The 18,184-nt window shown below is 41.5% G+C and overlaps 1 protein-coding gene across 1 annotated transcript; it reads left to right on the top strand.

Moving 5' to 3' along the window:
* The first annotated feature begins 1,316 nt into the window (after positions 1-1,316).
* LOC106575093 (T-cell-specific surface glycoprotein CD28) lies at positions 1,317-14,386 on the top strand. The gene is made up of 4 exons (XM_014151277.3): positions 1,317-1,735; positions 9,880-10,236; positions 11,072-11,211; positions 14,081-14,386. Exons 1-4 carry the CDS (start codon positions 1,651-1,653, stop codon positions 14,201-14,203), a joined length of 705 nt encoding a protein of 234 aa, XP_014006752.1. The 5' UTR covers positions 1,317-1,650; the 3' UTR covers positions 14,204-14,386.
* The last annotated feature ends 3,798 nt before the right edge of the window (positions 14,387-18,184 follow it).

The following is an 18,184-nucleotide window of genomic DNA, read 5'->3' as shown; positions in this document are numbered from 1 at the left end:
TTTCTAATCATCCTTGCATCTGGGAAACTAAGCCAGGTTGGGGGTAAAACAACACCCGGTGCACATAACCACAAGATGAACCTAAGGTGGCTTATGATGCCCCGATCAGCATGGGAGGGGTGGAACCAGTCATGACTAAGCATTTTTAGAGCTACTACATCCACGTTGGGGAAAATGTAGGGAAAATGGCACAGCTTCCAGAAAACAGTCACTTTCAAACTAAGGATTTCATGGCTAATTGAGGTAAGACAGTAATTCTGCATGTATGAACTACACATTGACACATCCAGGCCAAAGTGGGAGGTTTAAAAAATGACTTACTATTTGCCAAACTTCTGGAGCATGTCTTTAAGGTATGTGTATATTCAGGTAACACATACACTGAGTATACCTGTCACGCTCTGACCTAGGAGAGATGTGTTTTCTCTGTTTAGTTAGGTCAGGGTGTGATAGGTGGGTGGGCATTCTATGTTTTGTTTTTCTATGTTTTGGCCGGGTATGGTTTCCAATCAGAGGCAGCTGTCTATCGTTGTCTCTGATTGGAAGCCATACTTAGGCAGCCTGTTTTTCCCTTTGCTTTCGTGGGTAGTTGTTTTCTGTTTTGTTAGCATAACGTGACAGAACTGTTGGCTGTGTGTTTGTTTTCTTTGTTTAAGTGTTTTCATTAAACGTAAAGATGAGCACTCAACACGCTGCGCCTTGGTCCCCTTTATACAACGCACGTTACAATACCAAACATTAGGAACACCTTCCTAATATTGAGTTGAACCCCCTTTTGCCCTCAGAACAGCCTCAATTCGTCAGGGCATGGAGTGAGTTGGCTGGTGTGGATAAAATGCCAGGGCCGAATTCTTCGCTGGGGCCACCCACACCAAAAATGTATGTATGCATGACATTACTGTGTGTGTGTGTGTATAGCTGTAGTGTGCAGGAGATTAGTAAATCTCTCCACTCTCCCCAAACAAACTATAGCACACTATCGTTCCAATGAAGATACCTGTATGATATGAAGTGTCTCTGGAAAATTATTGCACAGAATAATCATGACAAACAGGAAATGTTGGCCTACACTGTGACCACAATAAGATGTATGGTGATACGATTCGATGTAATACTCCCGTCTCTGCGATAATATCAACGTTTTCCTGACTGTCTGTCGCAGGAGACAGTCACATAGCAACAGAGAAACCTGGGTGGGTCTCTGCGAGTTTTACCAGAAGCAGTGAAATATATGGAGGACAAAATCAAACATGAGTAATGCGATACGAGGTTCCAAGCCCATCAAAGGTCACACCGGTTGAGGGCGGAAACTTTGTGAAGTTCCGAGTGCACTGCCTCAGAGTGCGGATGTTTTTTACTCAAGAGTAAACTCTGTGCAGTCAGTCACCCTGCTAGATGTGCAGCAGAGAGAGTTGCTTACAGTCGACGAGGGCCAGATTGTTGTTCACAGTGAAGTGACAGGGAAGGATGTTATGAGATGCACGCTGTCATCGTGTGAGGAGCATGTGTTGTATGTTTAGGTAGAGCAGAGCAGTCACTGTCTCAGTCTGTTTGGCATACAGTGTATTGTCACATTTACCCTGATTGTTGTGCACTGTAAAGGGATATCAGGGGAGCTTCAGTTTCACGACAAAACTGAGAACTTTCAAGATGAACGTTTACTGGATACCCACGATCCTCCTCTCCCTCTGCCTCTCCAGTGCTGCCAACATGATAAGCTCCCACAACTATAAAGGTAAGATCTGAGCCTGTTTAGTAGGGTGCAATGTTATACAATGTTCATAGAGTATTGTGTAGAACAGATATAAATGTCAGTCAGGTAGAATAAGAAATCGTTTCAGCTCTAATTATTACATTTGTCTGAATGTTTCACCATTGGACTTTGTCATTAATGTTCATCTATATTCTCAGTATCAACAAATGTCACCTCAGGCATGATCCATAGCACTACCAGAACATTCTGATAACTAGAACAAAAGCCAAAAGGTTGCCCAATCAAAGGGTTGCAGATCATTCAAGGTTGCAATGCTCACCAAGCTGCATGGTTTTATCAGGTGTGGATGCTAGTTGCAGTGGTTTGGATCTCTCCAGCACATTACTCAAATGAGTGCAGTTAAATCCCAATTACAGATGTGGATATGCTTTAACATCTAGACTGCAGCTATATTATGAATAGAATAAGCAGGTCTATGTACAGTTGAGGTCGGAAGTTTACATAAACTTAGGTTGGAGTCAACTCGATTTTCAACCACTCCACAAATTTCTTGTTAACAAACTATAGTTTTGGCAAGTCAGTTAGGACATCTACTTTGTGCATGACACAAGTAATTTTTCCAACAATTGTTTACAGACAGATTATTTCACTTATAATTCACTGTATCACAATTCCAGTGGATCAGAAGTTTACATACACTAAGTTGACTGTGCCTTTAAACAGCTTGGAAAATTCCAGAAAATTATGTCATGGCTTTAGAAGCTTCTGATAGGCTAATTGACATCATTTGAGTCAATTGGAGGTGTACCTGTGGATGTATTTCAAGGCCTACCTTCAAACTCAGTGCCTCTTTGCTTGACATCATGGGAAAATCAAAAGAAATCAGCCAAGACCTCAGAAAAACAATTGTAGACCTCCACAAGTCTGGTTCATCCTTGGCAGCAATTTCCAAACGCCTGAAGGTACCACGTTCATCTATACAAACAATAGTACGCAAGTATAAACACCATGGGACCACGCAGCCGTCATACCGCTCAGGAAGGAGATAAACGTACCGTGGTGTGAAAAGTGCAAATCAATCCCAGAACAGCAAAGGACCTTGTGAAGATGCTGGAGGAAACAGGTACAAAAGTATCTATATCCACAGTAAAACGAGTCCTAGATCGACATAACCTGAAAGGCCACTCAGCAAGGAAGAAGCCAATGCTACAAAACCGCCATAAAAAAGCCAGACCACGGTTTGCAACTGCACATAGGGACAAAGATTGTACTTTTTGGAGAAATGTCCTCTGGTCTGACCATAATGACCATCGTTATGTTTGGAGGAAAAAGGGGGAGGATTGCTACTATTATTCTGACATTTCACATTCTTAAAGTAAAGTGGTGGTCCTAACTGACCTAAGACAGGGAATTTTTACTAGGATTAAATGTCAGGAATTGTGAAAAACTGAGTTTAAATGTATTTGGCTAAGGTGTATGTAAACTTCCTACTTCAACTGTAAGTAATGTATTGAATTGGCTGTTTCCTAATTTTGATAGGACTTTGCAGAAATGAATAGGCAGTGGTGACAGGGATGAAACTAAGTGACTCACGTTTTCTATTCCACACAGTTCTGTGACTGCCTCTCTCCACCACTTTATGAAATCTTGCTCTCTCTCACGGAACATGTTCAATGTGTGGGTTAAAATACTTTGAAATTACAAATAATGAAATATGAATAATCCAGATTTCGGGCGAGGTACAATATAGTGTACTACAGGATTCAGCCTCAGAAGCTATTTCCTCTGTGTGTGTTTTATATTTCCTACACAAGTCACCAGAATGTCCTGACAAGGTAGGAAAACCTGATAATGTCCTGAATTTGTTAAAATGCTATTTTAGGCTTAAAACTTATGGCCAGGCGTTAGGATAAATAGGATTTTGAATGGGAATACATTTTTCCTCCCCAAAAAGTCCAGAAATTTCACATAAAAAAAAGCTATGTGTGCGCAAGAACAAAGTGAAAGCAATCTGAATCGTTTGAATCCCCTTGAGATTGCTGCCTGTCGCTTCATTGTTTGCTAGAGATGTCAGGTTTTCAGTTGTGATATTAACTTGTAGTTGGGATTTACATTTGGTTGTGAATTCAACATGAAATCCCCCCCCCCAAAAAAAGTTAGGTTGAAAAAAATACTCTTATGCTTAGCAACACATTCAACGTCATCACACACACACACACACACACACACACACACACACACACACACACACACACACTACATACATAATTTTTTTTTTTTTACCTTTTATTAAGCTAGGCAAGTCAGTTAACAACAAATTCTTATTTACAATGACGGTCTACCAGAAGGCAAAAGACCTCCTGGGGGACGGGGGCTGGGATTAAAAATATTTGTATTTATTTAAGTATAGGACAAAAAACACATCACGACGAGAGACACCACAACGCTACATAAAGAGAGACCTAAGAAAACAACACAGCATGGCAGCAACACATGAAACACATCATGGTAGCAACACAACAACATGGTAGCAACACACCATAGCAGCAGAACAACATGGTAGCAGCACAAAACATGGTACAGTACAAACATTATTGGGCAAAGACTACAGCACAAAGGGCAAGAAGGTAGAGACAACAATACATCACCCAAAGCAGCCACAACTGTCAGTAAGAGTGTCCATGATTGAGTCTTTGAATGAAGAGATAAAACGGTTCAGTTTGAGTGTTTTTTGCAGCTCGTTCCAGTCGCAAGCTGCAGCGAACTGAAAAGAGGACCGACCCAGGGATGTGTGTGCTTTGGGGACCTTTAACCTCCCTGGGCGAGGTGGGACGCTTGCGAAATACAAATACCTCAAAAATGCTATAACTTCAATTTCTCAAACATATGACTATACTCTCGTTAATCTAACCACATTGTCCAATTTCAAAAAGGCTTTACAGCGAAAGCAAAATTATGTCAGGAGAGTACCCTGACAAAAATAATCACACAGCCATTTTCAAAGCAAGCATATGTCACAAAAACCAAAACCACAGCTAAATGCAGCACTAACCTTTGATGATCTTCATCAGATGACACTCCTGGGACATTATGTTATACAATACATGCATGTTTTGTTCAATCAAGTTCATATTTATATAAAAAAAACAGATTTTTACATTAGCATGTGATGTTCAGAACTAGCATACCCACCGCAAACTTCCGGTGAATTTACTAAATTACTCATGATTAACGTTCACAAAATACATAACAATTATTTTAAGAATTATAGATACAGAACTCCTTTATGCAATCGCGGTGTCAGATTTGAAAATAGCTTTTCGGCGAAAGCACATTTTGCAATATTCTGAGAACATAGCCCGGCCATCACGGCTAGCTAATTTGACACCCACCAAGTTTGGCACTCACCAAACTCAGATTTACTATAAGAAAAATTGGATTACCTTTGCTGTTCTTCATCAGAATGCACTCCCAGGACTTCTACTTCAACAACAAATGTTGTTTTGGTTCCAAATAATCCATAGTTATATTCAAATACCTCCTTTTTGTTCGTGCGTTCAGGTCACTATCCGAAGGGTGATGCGCGAGCGCATTTCGTGACAAAACATTTCAAAATATTCCATTACCGTACTTCGAAGCATGTCAAACGCTGTTTAAAATAAATTTTTATGCTATTTTTCTCGTAAAATAGCGCTAATATTCCAACCGGGCGACGTTGTATTCATTCAAAGGCTGAAAGAAAAAAATTGAGAATTCTCATGAACGCGCTTCTCAGTCTCACTGTTCCCAGGCTGACCATTCACAAACAGAGCTGCTGTACTTCGCCCAGAGACTGCAGACACCCCATTACACTTTCTGGCGCCTTCTGAGAGCCAATGGAAGCCTTAGAAAATGTCACGTTACAGCAGAGATGCTGTATTTTCGATAGAGATGCAACTGAAGGACAACAAATTGTCAGACAGGGCACTTCCTGAATGGAATCTTCTCAGGTTTTGGCCTGCCATATGAGTTCTGTTATACTCACAGACACCATTCAAACAGTTTTAGAAACTTTGGAGTGTTTTCTATCCAAATCTACTAATTATATGCATATTCTCGTTTCTGGGCAAGAGTAGTAACCAGTTTAAATCGGGTATGTTTTTTATACGGCCGTGCAAATACTTCCCCCTAGCCCCAACAGGTTTTAACAGAATGTGACTGGCAGAACAGGTGTTATATGTGGAGGATGAGGGCTGCAGTAGATATCTCAGGTAGGGGGGAGTGAGGCCTAAGAGGGTTTTATAAATAAGCATCAACCAGTGGGTCTTGTGACAGGTATACGGAGATAACCAGTTTACAGAGGAGTATAGAGTGCAGTGATGTGTCCTATAAGAAGCACTGGTGGCAAATCTGATGGCCGAATGGTAAAGAACATCTAACTGCTCGAGAGCACCCTCAACTGCCGATCGATCTATAAATTGCGTCTCCGTAATCTAGCATGGGTAGGATAGTCATCTGAATCAGGGTTAGTTTGACAGCTGTGGTGAAAGAGGAGTGATTACGATAGAGGAAACCAAGTCTAGATTTAACCTTAGCCTGCAGCTTTGATATCTGCTGAGAGAAGGACAGTGTACCGTCTAGCCATACTCCCAAGTACTTGTATGAGTTGACTACCTCAAGCTCTAAACCCTCAGAGGTAGTAATCACACCGGTGGGGAGAGGGGCATTCTTCTTACCAAACCACATGACCTTTGTTTTGTTCAGAACAAGGTTAAGGGCAGAGAAAGCTTGTTGGACACTAAGAAAGCTTTGTTGAAGAGCATTTAACACAAAATCCAGGGAGGGGCCAGCTGCGTATAAGACTGTATCATCTGCATATAAATGGATGATAGAGCTTCCTACTACTTGAGCTATGTTGTTGATGTAAATTGAGTAGAGCGTGGGGCCTAGGATCGAGCCTCGGGGTACTCCCTTGGTGACAGGCAGTGGCTAAGACAGCAGATGTTCTGAATTTATACACTCTTTGAGAGAGGTAGTTAGCAAACCAGGCCAAAGACCCGGCCCACAAGAATGGAATGGTCTAAAGTAACAAAAGCTTTGGCCAAGTCAATAAAAATAGCAGCACAATATTACTTAAAATCAAGGGCAATGGTGACATAATTTAGGACCTTTTAAGGTTGCAGTGACACATCCATAACCTGTGCGGAAACCAGATTGCATACCTGCGAGAATACTATAGGCATCAAGAAAGCCAGTCAATTGATTATTGACAAGTTTCCAACACTTTTGAACAGGGCAAAATAGAAATAGCCCTATAACAGTTAGGATCAGCTTGTTCTCCCCCTTTAAATAAAGGACGCACCATGGCTGCCTTCCAAGCAATGAGAACCTCCCCAGAAAGGAGAGACAGGTTAAAAAGGTTGGAGATAGGCTTGGCGATGATAGGGGCAGCAACTTTAAAGAATAAAGGGTCTAAACCATCAGAACCAGATGTTTTTTTTAGGATCAAGTTTAAGGAGCTCCTTTAGCACCTCAGACTCAGTGACCGCCTGCAGGGAGAAACTTTGTAGCGGGGCAGGGGAAAAAGATGGAGGAGCTTCGGGGATAGTCACATTAGAAGGGATGGGAGATGAGGAAATGTTGGATGAGCAAGGGGGCATGGCTGAGTCAAATAGGAATCCTGACTTGAAGTGGTGATTAAAGAGCTCATCCATGTGCTCCTTTTCAGTAACAACCACATCATCAACATTATGGAACATTATTTAACCGTTTTCCCAGAACTTCTTGGGGTTAGACCCACAGAGAGAGAACTGCTCCTTAAGTAACTAACGTTGGCCTTCCAGATAGCCTGAGGGCACTTATTTCTCATTTGTCTGAACGAGAGCCAGTCAGCCTGAGTATACGTGTGCCGAGCGATTTGCTAAATGGAATTCTTGAGGTGGAGTAACTCTGCCAGATCACAGTCGAACCAGGGGCGGAACCTGTTTTTAATTCTAATTTTCTTTATGGGTGCGTATTTGTTAACGATACCACTGAAAATATCAAAAAAGAAGGTCCAATTGTCTTCGAGCTGATTCTATACCATTTCACAAGATCATGAAGGAAGGCTTGCTCATTAAAGTTTTTTAGCAAGCGTCTATGACAAGTCAGGACAGGTCGTTTCCCTGAACAGCCATTACGAACACAGGCTGTAAAACAGTGATCACTAAGGTCATTACAGAAAACACCAGACTTATACCCATTAGGATTATTTGTAAGGATAACATCAAGGAGAGTAGCCTTTTCTGGATGTTTGGAGTCATACCTTGTGGGATTGGTAATAATCTGAGAGATTTAGGGAGTCCCATTGCTTTAGGACTTGGTCAGGTGGTTTAAGCATGTCCCAGTTTAGATCACCTAGCAGGACAAATTCAGACTTGGTGTAAGGGGCCAGGCGAGAGCTTACGGCAGGTAGGGTACCGGCCGGTGCTGATGTAGGACGATAGCATCCAGCAACAAGTCAACAAACAGTTATTTTAAAGTGTCATGCTTAAAACCAGCAAATCAAATTGTTTGGGGACAGACTTGGTGGAGACAATCAAGCACCATTGTTGTTCATTGGTAAAGATTGCCACTCCACCACCTTTGGATGATCTGTCTTATAGAAGATTTGTCTTCTAGAAAGGTTAACATCAGTGTTCCAAACACTCTTAACCACGTCTCAGTAATGACCAACACATCTGGATTGGAGCCGGGAACTCACACTTTCAATTGATACATTTTAGGTAATAAACTTCTAGTGTTAACGTGCAGAAAACCCAGGCTTTTACGAGAGCAGAAATCAGTGAAGCAGATAGAGCACAAATCAGAATTGAGGCTAGCAACAGTAGATGGGCCAGAGTGTACATGCACATCTACAGATATAATCAGCAGTAATACAATCAGGTCACGGCAGAGGACAGGGAGAGCTCTGCAGTGTTGATTTATAACATTTGAATGTGCATTAGATGGCAACAAGATCATATTGTACATCAATTTCCTTAGGTAACATGAATACAAAGCCGGCGAGAGGTGATTAGAATAGGATGGGAGGCCAAGAGTCCGTGTAACCAATAGAGAGTCAGAGTCCCGAGTGTGGGAACAAACAGACTGTATCACGGTTGGGTAAACAAGCAAGTTCATAGTCAACAAAACACACAGGCGTCATGAGGTAAATAGCATAAAGCACAAGCGAAAAATATAAAAATCTTGCCATTGTAAGTTAAGAGTCACTCGCCTCAACAGTGCATGTGTGCTGGAGGCGACGAAAGCTTGGGAGAGAGGAGGGAGTGTGGCGGGGGTACCTATACCAGACAGGGGGAGACAGGCTAGGGCAGACGGTGAACAGATCGCCAGGAGGAATCCAAGGAGCAGCGCAGCAGGCAACGGGAGTAGGTGTCACACCCACTTACATGTGAGAAGCTTTTTTCGGGAGGCAGATTCCTTGTAGAAAATCCCAGCAAGCTAGCTAACGTAGCTAGAAAGTCTCTGTTTGTCTTTTCCACGTGGAAAAGGAGGTGGTTAGCTAGCTATATCTTTTCAGTATCGGCGAATGATCCTTTACAACGCCCAAACAAAGTTGTCCTGTGGCTATAGTATTTTGGGGATTCTGACGAGGATATTTTCTCTGCACAGATGGAGGGGGCTTCAAAGGCCTCTGCATTTGGGTGGGGAGGGGCTGTGAAACTCACCTGCGGTTGTTAGGCTCAAGAGTTTTCACACCTTTCACTTCACACTACAGTGCTAATTTCAGTCTTTCCTAGCAGTTTGGTAGCCCTATAACAAAATTACCTAGAGTTTGTCTATTACTTTTTGGCTTCAGAAAATAAGTTCAGACTTAACATTACTCACTCAATTTTGTGTTGGATGGTATTTCCAGGTTCTGGCTTGTTAGAAGTTATTTTTTCTTGATAGTGGAAACATTGATTCAACCAATTTCTGCCCAGTGGGATGTGTCTTTAAGCAAGCTCTGTAAGTGCCAGACGGTGCTCTGAATGGATCTAATTGCAAGTGAGCAGAAACAGACTGGCACCCAGGCTAGTGTCAGATCAGTGATTTCTTCAAGAAAAGAAGGAGGGAAGTATTAAAACAGGGTCCTTGTCTACTTCCCTCTGATATAACGCACACAACTGACTGCCTCTGTTTGACTTTTGACCTTCTCTCACCAGACAAGCTCAGAACGTTCAATGTGGTCCATGTGTCTGTCAACGGCACTGCATCCGTCAGATGCCCCAACCTGACAGGCAAGGACCAGGAGGAAATGAGATTCCACCTTTACCTGGGCTTGGTCGAGGTTGGCAACCACACTCACGACAATGCTCACAACCACAACTCCACAGAGACCGTGAGTCCTGTTGGGGAGGGTCTGGGGCTGAGGGTGAACAAACAGGACCATACGGTCAGTTTTGTCCTCTCTGGAATGACCACGGAGCGCGCTGGAGTCTATACCTGTGAGGGGCACCCCATGTACCCACCTCCCATTGAGAAGGTACCAGATGAGCCTCAGACCTTGGTCCTGGTTGAAGGTATGTTTACTTCAAAAGAACTGATCTATGCAAGCACAAGCACACACAAATACACACGGGTGAGCACAGGCATGCACAAAATGCTATATATTGATTTACAGAAAAATATATACTTGAGTGCACAAAACATTAGGAACACCTGCTCTTCCATGACAAAGACTGACCAGGTGAATGGTATGATCCCTTATTGATGTCACTTGTTGAATCCACTTCAATCAGTGTAGATGAAGGGGAGGAGACAGGTTAAAGAAGGATATTTGAGCTTTGAGACATTTGAAACATGGATTGTGTATGTGTGCCATTCAGAGGGTAAATGGGCAAGGCAAAAGATTTAAGTGCCTTTGAACGGAATATGGTATTAGGTTCCAGGTGCACCGGTTTGAGTGTGTCAAGAACTTCAACGCTGCTGGGTTTTTCACGCTCAACAGTTTCCTATGTGTATCAAGAATGGTCCACCACCCAAAGGACATCCAGCCAACTTGATACAACTGTGGGAAGCATTGGAGTCATCATGGACCAGCATCCCTGTAGCACGTTTGACACCTTGTAGAGTACATGCGGTGACAAATTGAGAGAAAAAGCGGGTGTTACTCAATATTAGGAAGGCGTTTCTAATGTTTTGTACACACACACAGTATATTGTAATGATCTATTTACACTTAAAAGGCCAAACTGGCCAGTTTCCTGAACCTATACAAGCCTACTTCTGGACTTGAAATGTATTTTCAATGGGAAAACGAAGTTACTCCAGGAGTAGGCTTAATCTGGATCCGGAAAACTGCCCCTTAAAGCTTAAAACTCACATATCTATCTCTCTCTTTGATTGGTTGGTCAGCTCTCCAGTGCCAGGCAAGGAAGACTGTGGGATGTGAAGGCTCTGGAGATGATGGTGTCCCTGCTTGGGTATGGGTGCTGGGGTTCTGGGTCACCATCATCTATGGTCTGGCTGTCACTGTCATCGCCTTTGCCATCCGGGTGAGTGACATCTTGCTTCCTTTACTCAGAGAGAGGGTAACTTGTCTTACATCCATGAGGTGCTGCCTCCTGTGATGAAAAAAATATAAGCAAGCCTTGGCATGAATTCAATGCACAATTAACTATTTAGTCCACTGAGAGGTAAATACCTGTCTATTTAAGGATAAATGACCTTGATTAACTCCTTAGTCATAGCTACCTACTCCTGATGGCTTGTTTTTCAAATCATACTGTATGAGAAAAAAATATTTAGCTTCATCTGGGATGCTAAACCGGACAAGATAAAACGGGCTTATCTATATAATGAATATGAACTGGGTGGGCTGAGATGATTAAATATAAAAGCACTAAACCTCTAAAAGCTTTACTTATACAAAAGTTATACTTAGACCCAAAATGGTTCTCAAGTAGATTAAAGTAAAGCACATCCCTTGTTTAAAAATGGCCTTAATTAATGAATTGAAAATGAAACCTTATTCAAAGTATCTCTTTTTCAAATAAGCAATGCAGAGCTGTTTACAATTTCGATTTCATCCCCCAGAAAAGATAGAACAAATATTACAACACATATTGTTGAACTAAATTGTGCTGGTTGATAAAATTTTGAGGACCAGGATGTTGACAGTTGTGCCATACACATTGCAAAATAGCTGGGAAGAGATTTTTGATGTACTGATTCCATGGCACAGGGTGTATATATATATATATATATAAAGAAATATATTTTATTTTGCCTTGATGACAGCTTTGCACACTCTTTGCATTCTCTGAACCAGCTTCATGAGGTAGTCACCTGGAATGCATTTCAATTAACATATGTGCCTTGTTAATTTGTGGAATTTCTTTCCTCCTTAATGCGTTTGCTGCAATCAGTTGTGTTGTGACAAGGTAGGGGTGGTATACAGAAGATAGCCCTATTTGGTAGAAGACCAAGTCCATATTATGGCAAGAACAGCTCAAATAAGCAAAGAGAAATGACAGTCCTTCATTACTTTAAGACATGAAGGTCAGTCAATCCAGAAAATGTCAAGAACTTTGAAAGTTTCTTCAAGTGCGTGCAGTCGCAAAAACCATCAAGCGCTTATGATGAAACTGGCTCTCATGAGGACCGCCACAAGAAAGGAAGACCCAGAGTTACCTCTGTAGCAGAGGTTAAGTTCATTAGAGTTAACGGCACCTCAGATTGCAGCCCAAATAAATGCTTCATAGTTCAAGTAACAGACACATCTCAACATCAACTGTTCAGAGGGGACTGCGTGAATCAGGCCTTCATGGTCGAATTGCTGCAAAGAAAAAATGACTAAAGGACACCAATAAGAAGAAGAGACTTGCTTGGGCCAAGAAACACAATCAATGGACATTAGACTGATGGAAATGTGTCCTTTGGTCTGATGAGTCCAAATTTGAGATTTCTGGTTCCAACCGCTGAGTCTTTGTGAGATGCAGAGTAGGTGAATGGATGATCTCTGCATGTGGTTCCCAAAGTGAAGCATGGAGCAGGTGGTGTGATGGTGCCTTGCTGGTGACACTGATTTATTTACAATTCAAGATACACTTAACCAGCATGGCTACCACAGCATTCTGCAGCGATACACCATCCCAGCTGGTTTGTGCTTAGTGGGACTATCAGTGATTTTTTTCAACAGGACAATGACACCTCCAGGTTGTGTAAGGGGTATTTGACCAAGAAGGAGAGTGATGGAGTGCTGCATCAGTTGACCTGGCTTCCACAAATCACCCGACCTCAAACCAATTGAGATGGTTTGGGATGAGTTGGACCGCAGAGTGAAGGAAAAGTAGCGAACAAGTTCTCAGCATATGTGGGAACTCCTTCAAGACTGTTGGAAAAGCATTCCTCATGAAGCTGGTTGAGAGAATGCTAAGAGTGTGCAAAGCTGTCATAAAGTCAAAGGGTGGCTACATTGAAGAATATAAAATATATTTTGAGTTGTTGATTTTTTGGGGGGTTATGTGTTATTTCATAGTTTTGATGTCTTCACTATTGTACAATGTAGAAAATTGTAAAAATGAAGAAAACCCCTTGAATGAGTAGGTGTCCAAACTTTTGACTGGTACTGTATATAAAACGACGAGTTGATAAATAAAATGACGCAAGATTCAACATTTCGTGCGCTTCAGTTAAACCTCTTAAAGGATCGGACCCTTTTTTTCAATTTTCGCCCAAAATGACATACCCAAATCTAAAATTATTGTACAGAATTCTTGCCAACAACAAAATGTGGAATATTTGGGGCATACAACCATCGCAGCTCTGCAGATTTTGATGTGAGGATACAGAATCCATAGACCATTTGTGCTGGTATTGCCCTCAAGTAGACGGTTGCTGGTCTAAGTTTCAGGAATGGCTGAAAAGCATAACAATCTAAAATTGACCGTAGAAATAGCATTGTTGGGAGATTTGGAGTGACCTTGTCAGTCATTTACTAATACTCTTAGTAAAAGTATTTATCTTCAACTCGCAATCTATGGATTCTATTCGATAGATTCAAAATTGTATGTTAAACATCACAGCATAGTTGAAAGATATCTTGCAAAGAAATACAAAGAGGGTGGCAAGCTGAGATAGGTGGGATGGGCTGAGGGAAATTGAGGGTTGGGATGTGGAACTGGAGACAAGTGGGAGTGAAGGTGCTGGGATGACGGTCAAAGAGAAAAGTCAAAAATAAAGTCAAAATAAGCAAAAAATACAGTTTAACTGTCACAACAAAAAAAGTCAAATAATGCAATATAGTATATGTATTTAAAACATAAATGATGCATGGAAACAGTTATATACAACTACAACTGCATACATATACACAGCTCACCCTACTCACTCTCCACCTCTTTCTGTGAATTTGATCCACAGCTCAGACTGAGGAGAGTGGAGTGTTCCCAGAGCGACTACATGAGTGCCAAACCCAGAGCTCCACTCAGGTGGCCCAGGAAGAAGCAGGGGGTCCAGCATCCAATCCGAATGGGACGATACTGATCACTGTCATCCTCATACAAAAGCTACACGAGAGTTGAGCCATAATTTGCCTTTGACAGCTGACTTTATGTAAGCCAGTTCTTTATGTAAGCCAGTTCTTCAAGTCACATGGTATACATCTAATTGTACAACTGATTGTGTGTAAATAAAGATTGAGTTATCTTATAAATGTTAATCAAATAATTATAGTCTGATGTAATATGATCTTCCGGGAAACTATTGAAAATGGAGTCTTGAAGTTGTGGGCAGCATACCCCCAACAACAACAAATAATACGAAATGAATGTTCATCTCTCATATCCCCATGCATACTGTAGTCAACGTGCACACACAAACAGGTTAAGCTTATAGACACAAGGACACCCTCAGTGATATGTAGTGCGCCTCTGGCGTAGCTAGATGAAGACCCTAGTGAATGGGTCTCACGTGAAACAGTGGTTTCCAAATACGAGGGGACTAAACCCAGGGGCGAAAATCTGATATCAACTTTGGAGGGGACAATTACATTACATTTTCTCAAGAGCAATTCCTGAGGGGGACACCAAAAGTAGTGCTGTAACACATAGCCTACATTTAATATGGTAAATGTATATTGAGGAACCAAAGAAATAAGGTGTTTGCCGTACTCCTAACTACCGGTACCCAAAACTACACAACTAATCACAACAGCAATACCATTGCCTTTAACAAATCTTAGTTCAGTCACCAGTTTAAGTTGAGAGTGGGGGTATCCATGGCATTTTCCAATTATGTTCCTATTTTACAAGTAAAAAAAATTGAGAACCTTTCATAATGTTGCCAAACAAAGACTCAACAAACTTACCTGAGACTCCCTGTCTCTGCCAGTCTGTCCCTGCATATCTGTCCCCAACTCTGCTGTCTGTGTGCCATCTGTTGCCTGCTCTGCCTAATGACATAATTGTGAAACATTTCCATTAGAATTTAATTTCTTTCTTATGAACATTTTATCAACTAGTCTTTGAGATATTAGGCTACTAAGGGTTCTTACTTTGCGTTTTGGTGTACTGAAAAATACTCTGATGTCCGTCTTTTTTCTGCCATTTTTCTACCTGGTTGGCTACACACACACAGTATGTAGGTTATTTACAGTAGGAGATGGGCTTCTATCATCTTATCTTCTATCATTCTATATGGGCTTCGATCTAAAAGGTAGCTAGCAAATGTGAAACGGATTGCAGTGACAAGAGTTGACAGCTGTATGAGTTCACCATTTACACAACATATGCTGCAACCTTTTGTAATTTTAATCGTTTGTTTCATATTGGCTGGCTTCTAACAATAGCTGAATTTGCAAAGCTAGCGAGCACCAATTCAGTGGTGTTTGCTATAATCTTTGCTACCTGGGTTAAATAAAGGTGAAATAAAATATATAAATAAAAGTTCCCTTGCGACAATTTAGCTTTTGCAACGAGACCATTAAATATATTTAAAACAATGGTAGAAGAGTGTGTAGTTCTGTTCAGTTTATCGCTAACCTTATCACAGGGACTTTGAAGCACTAACTTACATGCATGCTGATCTTGGAATAAATTGACGATAGCAAAGATTCCATCTTTGACGACGCCACATAAATGGAATAGGTACTAGCTAGCTTAATATTTAATATTTGCGCGCTAGCTCTGCATATTCAGCTAGTGTGTGTGCGCGATTGACTGGATTAACCTCACATCAGTTACATGCATTGAGTGCCTTTCAGACAGTAGATACGACCTCTACGTTACCTCGCAAGCTAAGGAACTGGCAGTGGATCAAACCATTGTGAGGCAAAGGGTGGGGGGGATCGCAATCTTTTGAAACTTAAAAACGAGCTATTAAGTGTCTATAATCAGCACAATTGCTTTCATTGCGTATTATTAATATTATTTAAATTACATAGTTATGTTTCAGTGATATATTGGGGGGGACAAATCATATTTTTCCCAGGATGGGGGGGTCGTGTCCCCCCGTCCCCCCCGGGATTTCCGCCCCTGACTAAACCACACTCTCTCTGAGAGCCACTGTGATTGTCATGTATGGGTCAACATCAGGGACTGTCCTACATTGAAACTGACACACTGAATTACAAATCCCTGCTTGTGCTTTAGGAGATGACCTTGATGTAAGGTACATCTCTCTATTTTTCACTAAGGAGCACACTGTGTTAACTTGTGTAACTTGGCGGATAAGGAAACGATAGGGGAAAAAACTGCTGCAATGACTAAAAAAACAAAAACACATAGCATCATTTCCTGTTAAAGGTTCCCTTGGAGGTTGTTTTTTTGTGCCATTGTGCACTTTTGTATGCACAAGAGGCACTGCTCCGTGATGTTGCACACCTTGCAGTTTCTATGTAGTTAGGGCAAACACACTGCAGCAGACTACGAGGGCTGTACAGGTTTCATGTCACAATGTTCCAAATGGAAACCTTTTCTCTTTATAGTGCACTACTTTTACCAAGGGTGTGCACTATAGGGAATAGGGTGCCATTTGGAACGTATACCGCATAAAAGTCTGAGGTTAACACAAGCTTAGGAGATTTTTATATGTTTTGTTCTACGAGATAATATCAGTCAGTTATCATGAACTTCAGGAATTATAAAGCCTTATGTGCTGTATGTGCTTTTTTGAATTACATAAATGCTTCAAAATGGCCAAGATTATCTCATAGAATAAAACATATAAGATCTCCTAAGCCTGTGTTTACCACAGACCTTATTTTTCGGCATTTACCCAAAAACTCCATACATTTTCCCATAGGCTTTGGCCAACAAACCATGAATGAGTTAGTGCCTACAAAAAAAAATAAAAAAAACCTGCCTATTAATATTGCTTTCAATGCCGGTGCCCAATTGCTATAGTGTAGCAGGGCCGTTACAATGATCATGAAAGGATCACCCGCAGCGCTTCAGCCTTGATATGACTGACAGTCACGTGTGAGTGAGTGTGTGTTTGTTCTGGGGGAAATTCTGGGTTTGGTGTTCATGTAGTCACTCTGAGAAGTATCCTCTTTTAGTCTGAGTTGACTATATTTTACAGACAAATGTAATAATGAATAATGTCCTGTGGGGGCCCAGTCGGTAGAGCATGATGCTCTCTTTGGATAAAAGTGTCTGCTAAATCGCACATATTTGATTATTATTTTATAAAGATGTAAATATAGAGAGTGGCTAGGGTGAGCTACAGCAGGTGTGTGTGGGTAAAGTCTACACCTGTTGTATTCGGCTCATGTGACAAATCAAATTTGATTTGACTTGTGTATGTTTGCCTATAGCTGCAGTGAGATTTAAAGGAGACCAGTAAATCTCTCTGCTCTCCCCAAACAAACTATAGGCCTCTCAATTTTGAATGAAGGTATCTATCTGTATGATGTGAAGTGACTCTGGATAATGATGCTCACTGGAAAGTTTACTCCAAAAATTCATGAAAAACAGGAAATGTTGGCCTACACATTCGCCACAACGTCTGTGATAATATAAGTGCAACATTATATTAGTTTACCTGACTGACTGTTGCAGGAGACAGGCACGTAACCACAGACCAAACCCCCGTTGTACGATGGTCGTCACTGACAGGTGCTAGGTAGGCCTATGTAACAACGGCGTGATGAGTAACTCTGCCTGAGACTTGAACACTCGCATTATGCTGTAGCTCAGCAGGCTAACACAGTCTTGTGGGCAAGACCCAGGTTCGAACCCTGGTCACTCACATTGGTGCCGTGGCCCAGGTGGGTCTCTGCGAGTTCTACCAGAAGCAGTGAAATATGATATGGAGCGAGTCTATATAACAGTCCCGACCGAGATAAGAGGGGGAAATCAAACATATGACTAATGCGATACGAGGTTCCAAGCCCTAACACACAGAGAAGTATCAAATTCAAAGGGCATCAAAAGTCACACACCGGTTGAGGGCAGAAACTTTGAAGTTCAGAGTGCACTGCCTCAGAGTGCGGATGTTTTTTACTCAAGAGTAAACTCTGTGCAG

This window comes from Salmo salar, chromosome 17 (genome assembly GCF_965601325.2).
Source record: "Salmo salar chromosome 17, fSalSal1, whole genome shotgun sequence".
Classification (NCBI taxonomy): domain Eukaryota; kingdom Metazoa; phylum Chordata; class Actinopteri; order Salmoniformes; family Salmonidae; genus Salmo; species Salmo salar.
Note: the sequence above shows the minus strand (reverse complement) of the source record. Positions and strands in the feature narration are given on the sequence as shown.

Bases quoted from the DNA above. Each gene is read 5' to 3' on its own strand.
- LOC106575093 (XM_014151277.3), top strand. From the start codon at position 1,651: ATGAACGTTTACTGGATACCCACGATCCTCCTCTCCCTCTGCCTCTCC. The intron at 10,237-11,071 runs GTATGTTTACTT...TTGGTTGGTCAG, and splicing joins GACCTTGGTCCTGGTTGAAG to CTCTCCAGTGCCAGGCAAGG. The intron at 11,212-14,080 runs GTGAGTGACATC...TTTGATCCACAG, and splicing joins TCATCGCCTTTGCCATCCGG to CTCAGACTGAGGAGAGTGGA.